This window comes from Myxocyprinus asiaticus, chromosome 34 (assembly GCF_019703515.2).
Source record: "Myxocyprinus asiaticus isolate MX2 ecotype Aquarium Trade chromosome 34, UBuf_Myxa_2, whole genome shotgun sequence".
Taxonomy (NCBI): Eukaryota; Metazoa; Chordata; class Actinopteri; order Cypriniformes; family Catostomidae; genus Myxocyprinus; species Myxocyprinus asiaticus.
In genome coordinates, this window is record NC_059377.1 from 20,676,328 (window position 1) to 20,689,132 (window position 12,805).

At 38.6% G+C, this 12,805-nt stretch overlaps 1 protein-coding gene across 1 annotated transcript in view; it reads right to left on the reverse strand.

Moving 5' to 3' along the window:
- Window positions 1-12,805, reverse strand: part of LOC127425333 (CUB and sushi domain-containing protein 2-like) — a 463,524-nt gene that overhangs the window by 169,488 nt on the left and 281,231 nt on the right. Inside the window, exons 14-16 of the mRNA XM_051671189.1 lie at window positions 10,946-11,272; window positions 8,405-8,599; window positions 3,605-3,743 (exon numbers count right to left, since the gene is read on the reverse strand). Coding sequence (XP_051527149.1) covers window positions 3,605-3,743; window positions 8,405-8,599; window positions 10,946-11,272 — 661 coding nt within the window. The remainder of the gene's footprint in view (window positions 1-3,604; window positions 3,744-8,404; window positions 8,600-10,945; window positions 11,273-12,805) is intronic.

Sequence of the window (12,805 nt, forward strand, 5' to 3'; positions counted from 1 at the left end):
ACAATGAAGATGGCAAAAGCATCGAGCAATTTTGTCTGGACGGACGATGAGGTTGCTTTATTACTACAATTACTTTGCTGGAGAAGTGTCAATAAACTCTAAATCTTGAGCAGCACAAACACAGTCCTGTAGTCCATTATTGTAGTTTTGAATGTCTCGCGCGCATGCCTATAGACTGAACTCTCAAGATTATTCAATAAACTCTGCTCATTTTTACCATCACTTTGTCTCCTGCCTTCTTCTGTATTCCCCCTGCTGACTCTTGGGCTGGTAGGAGAGTAAGTTAACATAACAAGCTGTTGATGTTGACTGGTTTTGGATATCAGACAGAACTCTGATATATGGATATCTTCTGACGGAGAGAGAGGTCTTGTGTACACTGGATCTAACATGCATTTTCACTGCCTCATATTTTCATATTCTAAGCATATCATTGAATACTGTACATGGCATCACATCTCTGTTTATAGGCTATATACATAAGTGGTGGGTGAATGAATTGCAGGGTAAAGGTACATCAAATAAAATTAAGTAAATAAATAAATAACATTTAAAATACAAATACATTTTTCCAATCTGAATCCATACATTAATTTCAAGATTTTCAAATTGCAGGTTCTGCCTACTGTACAATGTTCACACTCCATACAAAACACTCCAAATGAATAAATTGTTGATTACTGTTATTTGCACAGACACCAGTATTCATATTGATAATTATACATCTCAAACTGATGCTTATCAATCCATCATTCTTTATATAACATGTAATACACGTACGCATGACGTCATCGTTTTCACAAATTCGCGTTTTTGTATGTTTACACGGAGACGATAATGGCATCATTTTCAAAACTTGCACTTTGAAACCCGTTTTTCAAAAGTTTGCGTTTTCAGGCCCCAATACGCCGTTGTCATGTAAACGAACAGCCAATACGCATAAAAAGTTTTCCGTTTTTAGTTGAACACGTTATCGTGTAAACGGCCCCTATGTCACAGTCAAGCTACCCTTTTGGAAATGTTGGGTAAATACTTAAAAATAGTAATCCACTACAAATCACTAATTATTTATCTAAAACATGTATTCGGATTACTTTACTAATTAGTTTAAAAAGTAATTACATTACTAATTAATTTACTTTTAACCCTCCTATTGCATTCAGAATCTGCATACACCTTTTGCATTTGCAGGTCAATTTTGACCTGGTGGAATTCAAGCTTATATATAATTCATAACCCAATGGTTTTCATCTAAAACTATATTGTAAGTCATTAATAGGTTCTTAACTGTTCATACATGTAAAAATATTGATATTTTTGGCATGCTAACTGACAAATATAAAAGTTATTAATCAATATGCAGACATTCTTTTACATTTCAAAATATACATTAACTACAGCAAGACCAGTGTGATACATGTGAGGACATATTTTGTATCAACATTTCTGTGAACATTTATCTAAATATAACATAATATACAATTTATGCTAATATCTAATGTGAGAATTACTAGTAACAATACTAGCTCAACAAATTCAAAATAATGTCTATATTTCTTCCTTTTTCTTTGTTACACAAAAGTCATACACTCAGCACCTCACATTTCTCCTTCACAATGACTCATTTCAGGGCAATAAGTCATGTATTCTAAATAAATAATATATTAGAAATAAGCATAGCCCTTTAATGTACTCAAAAGTAAAATAAATAAATTGAAAGTCAGTAACTATAGTCTGATTACAATAATTCAAACTGTAATCCCTTACACTACTTTTTTACTTAGTAGTAGCGTACTCCCATGAGTGAAGACTGTGAAGAATACGGTGGTGGAGGCCACGACTGGGCCCCAACGGGCCTTAAGCCTGTGCGTTAATATGGCCCTGCATACTGCAATAAAGTAGTTACTGTAATTGCACTGATGCAATGTAGGGAGCAAAATGTTCCTAAATGCATAACTAACCAATGGTATAATATAGAGCTGCATCTTTTGCCCCCAAAACTATATATATATATATATATATATATATATATATATATATATATATATATATATATATATATATATATATATATTTATTATGAATTAATCTCATTTAGTGCGACAGTATAAACATGATAAACAGGCAAAAACAAATACATTTACACTCAATAAAAAATACATAACTAAATAAATATATAGAAGAAAAAAAAATTTAAATACAGAAAACACCCATATTTCGAAAACACAGTAATGTCCCTTAGCATTTAACTAAATGTTCCGATATAAATCTTAAGACCTAAAATGCTATGCAGGGACTTCTACGCAAAGACCTGACTAAGTAAATTATTGTTTTGAATCCATTCATTTACATTAAAAAAAAAATAAAAAAAATAAAAACAGTAACAACAATTCACTAGAATAAATATGACTTCCCAGTGCAACATACAAGACAGAGGACCCTCAGCTTGCTTGGCTGCAAAGCTGTGTGTGCATTACTGTACAGTGTGTCAGCGATGTGCCACTTTGCCGTGCTACACCACTACCCGATGAAAAAAAGTAGGTTATTACTGGAAAAGCTACACTATTTTGAAAATAGTTGTAATACTGTCACACTACAGAACAATGCAGTTAAGCTAGTAGTGTCACTACCTGTAGTTAAGTTACTTCCCAACACTGGTAGGCAGTAGACAGAGAGACAGCTCACTAGGTTTTGGAACGGAGCTTCAGATTCAAACAATCGTATACTCTAGTGTTCCTCCATGATACCACATATTTACAGCGAGCATAAGGGACACTACTTCATTTAACTGAAAGCAATGTCTGCTCAAAAGCAATATGTGTTATTTGAGTTTCCTGAAGTTGCAGCCCATTAAAGCTCTGCTGCTTTCTGTACTCACAGTCTGATGGTGCACACCAGCTTACCTGCCAGCCTCAGCTTTGAAACTTTTCTTCAGATAAATAACTAACAATGGCTAGAACACACATACATTCATACACAAACATAGATGTAGGAACATCAGCCCAGGCCTCAGTAAAAGCAAGAGGAGGAAGCCACAGTGGAAGAAGAGCTATACTGAAAACACAGCAGTTACATTGCAGGCAGATCGGAGGATTTGACTCCATCAATCTGTCTAGCTTAATTGTGCCCGCCAGGCCTGTTAGTCCACTCCTTTTGTGTTAATCAAAATGTGCCATTTTAGAGATGAGCCAGCTAAACGGAGCGGAACGGTATGTTTTATTGACGCTACATAAAATCAAAGAGCTAAAAACATTTTTGTTGCATCCATCTTTTATGGGGAACATCATGTGAAAGGGATTAATGTATAAAACCATTATAGAGGTGAGAGATGCTAATATGAATTCAGATTGAACCCCTAGTTTGCAGAAGAAGCCATGTGATAATCGCTATGGGAGTATGAATAACTTGATCCTCTCATTCAAAGTCTATGCTTAACATCTGCAGTGTGCCTGTGACCTATTTATTATATGACGATAATGATATTACACCAAATAGAATGAAAACATAAGAACATGAATGCAAGATAAGAGGGAAAAATGAAACAGAGAGACTTATGAAGAGCAACATGAGAGTGATGTTCATAAAAGTGAGAAAGTGTACACACTTGTCAAAGATGATCTTGATAGGATATCCTGGTAAGGCCTCGATGATCCACTCACAATTGAGGGCCTCTTTATAAAGCTCAGGCCAGCCCGGGGATAGAATGATGCCACTAGATGCCTTCAAGTTTCCACCACATGGAGCTGCAGAAAAGGAAAGTAAGACAAATATGAAAAAGGCTTTACATTTTTATTTTATTGCCACACTAAAGGGAAGTTCACACCAAATGCATTTTGGTATCTCTTTGCACCCATTCTGAATTGCTTTTTCTATGTAAACATACACTAGACCGATGTCTTACTTTTTTTTGTTTTTTCCTAGCATCTTACGCATTAAGCAGTACATTTTTAAGACATTGGGTCACGTAAAAAGAACTTCAACTTCTAAAAATGCATCTCAAGACACATGGGTTGCGCTGCATCTAGCTTTATTTAATTAAAGAATACATTCAGTTTGAATAGCCCATAAGGCCTGTGAATTTTTTTCCCCATAAAGTTTCTGCAATGTCACCATGTTAAAGGTTAGATTAGGGTAACAGTTAGGGTTAGGTTAGTATTAGGGTTGATACTAACTATTGGCGCCAAACGGAACTGCAAAAATAATAATTGTTTTCAAACAGGTTTTCTGAACACTCCCTCCATCTGCCATTGGTCAGCAAACATATTGTCCAACCCCAAACTCATCCCATTGGTTGAGCCAGTGTTGCCTTGTCGGGCTGGCTGGGTTGCTCAAACAAACAAAGTAATGTTTTAATAGGGGCCCAGAGCCAAAGTTTTTTTTTCTTGCACTTTTCAGGGAAATCAACCCACGAATGGCTCACTTAGTTGTTGCTGCATATTAAGCTGGGATCCAAGAAACTATTTTAACATTAAAACAATCACCTTTAAGTTACATAAACAGTCCCCCAGTGCAACCTTTGGTTAAGTGTGCTGCTCAAAGGTACATTGGTGACAACTGAAGGATCGCCCCTTGCAGGGTTTCAACCATTTACCAGCCAAGATCGAACAGCTTTCACCACTCTAGTAAAAGCATACTGCTACCCAGATGGATGTAACATAAATAAAGAACAAATATGAGATCAGAGTCATGACATGCAAATTACACAGGTTTGTTCACAGCTATATACAGTATATATTCCATTTTGCACCCTCTTCCCAATAATTTCCTGTCTCCTCTTCACTATACCATCCAATAAAGAGGCAAAAAGACCATTAAAAAGATAAAAGATAAGGGATAACGGCTACCAAACAGACAAAAAAATCCAATGCATTATGATTCAAGAGGACAAATAAAACTTGTTAGGCTTGCTGAATAAGTCTGGTTAATCAAATATATACAACAGAAAATGTCTCGGTTACATGAAGCGTAACCCTGGTTCCCTGAGTGTGAATGAGATGCTGCGTAATCACATTGAGACACACCCTAAGTGTCACGTGGTCTGAAGCCCTTATACAATCACGCCAGTTTATTGGCTGATGACGCTTAAGCGACACCCCTAGGGAGCGCTCGTTTCATGCCATCGAGTCAGATTTTCTGCATGAAGGCACGAGCCTATGTAGCTGCTAGAGAGTATGGCCAGCTTATGCAGCGTCTTGTTTCCACACAGGGAACCAGGGTTACGCATCATGTAATCGAGACGTTCCCTTTCGTAGGAACTCGAGCTGCATAATCACACTGGGAACGATATACATTCAAGCCATATGAACAGTAGCTGACAACTGTCTACGCCCGTGTGGCAAGCATATAGGGGCACAAAAGCGAGCTAGAGCTAAAGCGAGCTTTTGTGGAAGCAGGGAAGCAGGAGTCAAACTCTCGTCCAAATTATAAAATCTAACAAATGTATGCGAAGAGGACCATTCTGCTGCCATACAAATGTTCTCCAAGGACGCACCTCTAGCCAAAGCTCATGAGGATGCCATGCTCCTCATAGAATGAGCTTGAATACCTGAAGGCGAAGGTAAACTGCGCGCTTCGTAAGCACTTGAAATTGCATCAACTAGCCAATGACACAGTCTTTGCTTGGACACTGAAACACCCCTGTTGTGGCTACCACAGCACAAAAACAACTGCTCTGACTTACTCCACTGGCTAGTACGGTCAACATAAACTCGCAGCCCCCGAACTGGGCAAAGCATAAGCAATCTTTCATGCTCCTCCGACTCAAATGGGGGAGGATAGAAAACCTGAAAATTAATAGTCTAAGAGCGAAGTTATGTAGAAATGACCTTGGGTAAATAGCCCAAGTGAGGTCTTAACAACACCCTCGAACACCCTGGTGCAAAATCCATACATAAGGGATTAATTGACAGGGCATGCAAATTACCAACCCTTTTAAATGACTCCAATGCCACCAGCAGGCACATTACCCCGTGCCCACAGAAGAATGCTGTCCTGTTGTCCAACCAGATAAGGACATGACTGCCCTGAATCTCCAGGAGGAAAAACTTTAACTTCAGCAGCACCGTGAACATCTCCAATTTATGTGCCAATATTGCCGCTGGCCCGTCCAAACCCCGCAGGCTAGACAACCCTCATACACAGCGCCCCAACCCATGGAGGAGGTCTGTCGTTATAACTTTGCGGCAACACACCTGTCCCAACAGAACGCCCAACATTAGAAGGCAGGTCCGTTTCCACGGTGATAGAATGGCACTCACGTGTCACTTTGAAGAGATGGAACGCATGCATCAGTGGTTGAAGTCCATTTATGGACTTCATCCAGTACTGAAAAGGTCTTGCATGCAACATGCCCAGGGGAATGACAGTGGAAGCTGTGATCATGAGCCCCAAATGCCTGTGAAATGTTCTCGCAGGGAGAACGCGTCCCCTCTGAACATCGCTAGACACCGGCGGAATGACAGAATGCGAACTGGAGACAGATGTGCCTGCATTGCCCGCAAATCTAGCTCTACCCCTAGAAACAGAGTCTGCTGCCTTGGCAACAGGACACTCTTGTCTAGGTTTACACACAGCCCTAGATTGCTCAAAGGGCTGAGGATGACATCTCGATGCTGGGCAGCCAAAGACTCTGAGTGGGCTAGCACCAATCAATCATCGAGATAGTCCAAATGGAAGGACGCAAAATTGATACGCTTTGCCCTGAAAGCATATCTGAGAAAGCATCTGTGCTTCAGTGCAATCTGAATATGGAAATAAGCGTCCTTCAAATCTATTGTCACAAAACAGTCCCCCGGCTGCACCTGTGACATTATTTGCTTCTGTCAGCATTCCGAGTTGACATTTCATTAGTTTGGAATTCAAGCGTTTCAAATCCAGAATTGGACGCAAGCCGCCGTATTTTTTCGGGCCCCTTTTTCTAAGAGAGAATGAATTTCCTGAAAAAAAAACAGGGCTTCCCAAAGAGAAATGTCTTTTGGAAAACCCCCACTGAACAACGGCGGAGTTCGCCTGAACTGAATTATATAACCATGCTTTATCGTTCGAAGTACCCAGTTCGAAATGCCCTTCAGCTGCTGCCAATCCAACAGATGGGCAGACAGAGGGATTAATGCATGGCTCTTGCCTGCAGCGTGACCTGTAACCACTAGTTGGCGTGCTTGGCTCACTTTTGGCGACTGCCCCCAAACCAGCAGCACAGCGGAGGGAAGCCTTCACTCCTCTAATACTGTGGCTGGTTGAAGGGAATTTGATATTTTTTTTTGCCTTTATTGTATTTAGGCAGAAATGATGAGCACCCTGAATGTATCTACAGCAGGGACTCTGACAGAATAAACCTTCTCCCTGGTATTTGAATGGGGAAAAATGTATGAACATTGGGGGGAATGTTTATTTCAGAAAACTGGTTTGCCACAACAGCCCTGGCATTCTTTATGAGGGGAACAATGTGTGATGCTTATGCTCACTGTATGTTTTGTGAACACTTGTGCTCGATGAACATCGAATTCTGTTATGCATGTCCCGAAACCTTTGGACATGGAGACATAGGCTGAATTTGATCAGGCAGTTATAAAATGCAGTCACTCTGAATGTATTTACTGCAGAGGATGCCAGATAAACCATCTTCCCTAGCATAGAATGGGGAAGAATGTGCGAACATGGATCGGAATTGAGAGCAAGCAGGATCACCACAATGGTCCCAGCATTCTTATGGGGGGACAATGTGTGGTGCTTATGTTCACTGTGTGTTTTGTGCACATTTGTGTTTGATGAACATCAAATTCTGTTATGCATGTCTCGAGACCCTTGATCATGGAGACAGAGGCTGAATTCGGGAAGCATTTATATTTATTTTTATAACGTTCACTCCCCAGCAAGCTGTGGGGGAAAACTGAACCATATTCTGGTTGTCGGACGTTCGAGGTGCATACAACGGCAAACTCATCCCGATACTGACCGAAGGGCAAACAGGAGAGAAATGGATATGTTTATACGGTCTAATTTTGTTCAATGAATAGGGGCGCATCCTTCGTTACACAGCAAGCCCATCAAGCTCGTATGTAGACCTATTTTATCGTACATTGAGTTATATTACGCGTGCCCCTAGACCCTTGGTCATGGAAGCAGAGGCAAAACTCAGGCTGAAAATATTCAATACTCGTTCGCCAGCATAAATTACGGGGGAACACTTTCTAAGGGTTCAAGTAAAGTGTAAACTAAGTTAGACTGTATATTTTGTTTTTGTTACAAGCAAACTAACATACAAATTTGAGAATAGGGACATATCAAATAGAAGGGCAAATAGGGAATTGCAAGTTTATAACAATCAACTCAAACAAATGTGTAAGTCAGTATGAATTATGAGATGTGCCTATTAATTTATGCAGTTATTATAGAGAGGACAGACCTTCGCAACGTGGCACAGCATTGTCCCACACAACATTGCCATCTTTGAGGATGCAGGAGATGGTTTGAGAGCCGTGGGTCTTTACAAAACCCTCCTCGCACAGGAAAGAGATGGAGCTGCCAAGCTGTAGACTCTCACCGAAACGCTTTCCGTTTACTGGAACGCCAGGGTCAGGACACTCGTTGTGCCGAAACGCTGCAGGTGAAATAGCAATGAGACAAGTTCATGAATTATGTAAGTCAGAGAATGGCATGCCAACTGCAACACAAAGAAATCAAATGAAATTTTACTTTTGTGGCTTTTAGTCCATGTTTATTAGCTTTAAAGCTATCTATATGCTAGTGTACTCCTAAAAAAAAAGAAAAAAAAAGATTTATATAAGATAAGCATTTCAAATTTACTGTTTTTCTTTTATGGGAAAACGGATCGAAAATACTGATGACTCACCATGTACGGCAGATTTTTGTCCAATCAAATGCTCTCTAGAATAAGAATGTCCCTCCCCCTAATACCACCTGCAACTGACTTAAAAGTAGCAAATCATGTGACGTAATGTCACAAACTGCCTTGTGTTTTGTTCCCTCACCTTCAGTTCAGTGACTATTTAGCTTTCCCCTTTGTTCATGGACTACACTTCCCAGCATGCACCTTTTGATTACACTCACCTGCCCTCCATCTTCCACAGCTCTTCCCTGTTCCCTCATCATTCATCTGTGTGTATATATACCCTCTTGTTTCCTTCACTGATTGTCAGTTCTTGTTCTTATGTTATTATGTTAAGCTGTAGCGTTAATGTATATATTTATTTCTTTTGTATTCCTCCATGTTTATTCTATTACCTTCTTCCTTGTTTTCATAACAAAGCTGTGATTCGATCCTAACCCTCTTCTCTAAAACGTAACTGAAGCCTATTGGCAATTTTTTTTTTTTCTTTTCATGTACCACCCAAACTTCCTGTTTCAGTAGGAAATATGTCAACACAGGAAAGAAAACTGCACTTGTTAAGGGATTTCATGGGGTCTTTAAAAGGCCAGCATGGTGGGCATAGCAACAGCTTTATTGGAGCTGTGTAAGTTTAAGTTTAAGGACATATTTTACACAACCCCAACAATCCTCAATATGCCCATTGAACTGAAAACTTTGTGGCTCATGGTTTCAGCTGCATAACTACAATAATTAATTTTACTTAGAACAAAATATTGATTTATATGCCTCCCAAAAAATCTTGGTTGAGTGGGAAGCTTGGAGCCAGTCAGTGCTCATTGATAGAACTTCAAAAAAGATGATGCATTACTAGCAGACACAATCGCTCAAGAAAATCTCTCTCTTTCCTTCTCTCTCTATCCCTTAAACATTTCCCATTGATTCTAAATCTGTCCCATTCTCTGTTGGTCTGTCTCTGGCTTTTGTTTGCTCAATACACACATTCCATACATGAATAATGAGAATGAATGTGATGACAATACACATGAGCTTTAATTAGTAAATTTTCAAGCTGTAAACACTACTGTGGTTTGTTTACAGTTTCGGAGCATCCCAAATGACAAAAAATGAAAACTTGAAATAAAGGATGCAGATTTTAATTTAATACAACAACATATGGATGTGGTTTGGAATCGTGTTTGCAGCAATTGGATCTAATGTGAAATTTGAATTGGACAAGCTGAAATGTTTTTATTTTTTATTTTAGCTCTCTGAACAAACCCCCAACCTCTTTTTCTGTAATGCTTTCTATTGCTCTGACTATGTCTCTATCTGTATTTTGTTTCTTCAACAACATTTCCTTTTTTATGATAAACTCCTTGTCTCAAGAAAGCTCCTAAACCCAAAGATTGTTCATCTCATCCATCACCATCACTCTATGTGCCAACAGGCCTTTCAATTGAGTTTGTCATTTCCGTAATTAACATGAATAATTGAAGCGTTCCGCCCACTCCCCAAAAACATGCCACATAGGGAGTCATATCATGTGGGATCACCTCCCGACAGCTTCAATAAATTTTTGCTTTAGTTAATTATATACGTATTTAAAAAAAAAAAAAAAAATCAAATTACATTTGTGACCTTTATTGTTCTTCCTCACATAGATGCACAAGCATCTATCAACCCTGCTGTCAGATGTTATGCCCCATGAATAGTTATTACTGAAGGAGGACAGATATATAGTCATGGTTACCGTTAAAGATTGATCGATCAATCTTTAACGGTAACCATGACTATATATCTGTCCTCCTTCAGTATATATATATATATATATATATATATATATATATATATATATATATATATATATATATATATATATATATGTATTGAAAATGTGCTATATGATACCACTCACAAAACATCTAAATCGTGCTATCATCTATTATACATCTTAAAATGAATCCTTATTTCCAACTTCACAGTGATGTTAGACTTAATAAAAAAATAAATAAAAAAGCATGAACGGGTCTACCCAAAATAACCTGAACAAATCATTTATGTTTACCACAGGACATGAAAAGTCGTGTTGCATCTAAAGCAATCATTGAAACGTACTGGTGAAAGTGATGTTGAAGCCGCGGTCTGTGTACGTATGGTCAGTTAGAAACTCAAGCCGGGCCACGTGGCCACTGGTAGTGATGGGTGACGGCAGCACATCTCCAGAAAAGGTGCCCAGAATGGGTGACTCTGCCTTTCCGCCATCTTTAATGGACAGAAAGTCAAATTGTTTCTCCATGCTCAGGTCATTGAAGGCCAGGTTGATGCGGCTCTCTGGTTTGGTGATGATGAGCCACACGCAGTGCATGTTGTTGCCGTATTCCTGAGGGTAGTTCGGTGACAGTAGGACTCCAGATGGAGTTGTAAAGTTGAAGAAACATGAAACTGTAAAAGGAGAAAAGACATAAAGCAAGTACTAGTTAAGACACTGTATTGCATACTTATCGTTATTATAGGGCAAACTTGAGAATGTTGTGAAGGCAGCATGCTAGCTAGATTAAATTCTCAATGCAAAGTGAGGGTATTTGTTGCTTAAAGGGATGCTTAGATGGAAAAAAGAAAGTCATACTGGTATGGAACAACATAAGGGTGGAAAATTGATGACAGAATTTTCATTTTCATTCCTTTAAACAGAAAGAGATAAACTACAGCTTGTAGGATGTGCACAGTGTACTGGCAGAAGAACTCTTGGTTATCTGTAACATGAAAACTTGATGAAACTAGATGAAAGAACTCTCAGATATTGAGTATGAAAATATGGTTTTAAGAAATGCTCATTTTATATTTGAATATGCACACTTAAATATGTCCTTTTTTTCTAGGCTCTCTGCCCTACATACCAGCAGTAGTCAGTTTATTTTAATGTGAAGTGTGTAATTTTTTTTTATGTTAAAATACTTTCTCCTATCCCAATGTGCAGAGACAAGTATGAAATAAGTAATTTGTAGGTGGATTTCCCATCAAAAATGCAAACAGAAAGGCTCTGTGGTGCTGACAGAACATTATACCGTTAGTTTGACTTTCCAACCAGCTTGACACAGCAACATTGGTTAAACCAATGGCATGAGTTTGGAGCAGGACAATCTGTTTTTGAACAGCCAGTTGTGGATCAGGGGAGTGTTTTGGGGTACTTGCTTCAAAAACGTTGTTCCTCATTTTTGCAATTCCGTTTGGTGGCACTAATGGTGCAGAAATTGCACATTTCACATTTAGGTTGTACCGAGAAGGAGAACAGGGCTCTAGATACTATAAAGAAAATTTACACAACAAAAAAGACAAAATTGTAACAAAATTGTTTAAAGGGGTAAATATGACTTTTAGTAAGCCCCTGCTGGACATACAGTAAATCAAACTAAAGGATAATTTAATTACATAAACATCGGCAAAACAAAAGAAAATCCTTAATTTTTAATAATGTTGCCTCTAAAAGTGAGATGAGCACAGCACAGCCAATTGTTGAGCCCCATTTAAACCTTTAATACCTTTTTTTCTATTGACAATTTCTTAATATGTTTTTATGTGCATGTGTCTGTACTGTATATGTGGGGTGCTCTTTCCTATTCCAGAAGACGATAAGACTGAATTTATTACAAAGAAAGTGTGTTTATCTGCTGGGATTATCCACAGACAGGCATTAACTCATTTTTAGGATTTGGGACAAAGCTGAGAGGGCAATAAGCACCACTAAATAGCCACGGGGAGGATGAAAATGAGAAATGGTGGTTTAACACAAATTGTTACTGTTCCACCTCATATGAATGACTTTTCCATCTGAGCCAACAATAATGTCATAAAATAGCAGAAAAGTCAACTGCATTTCCATTGATGTAATAAGACTGTCACCATTGTAATGACAAATTACTACACTTTGGGGCAAATTGACAGTATACACAAATCCATATAATAGAAAAATAACAA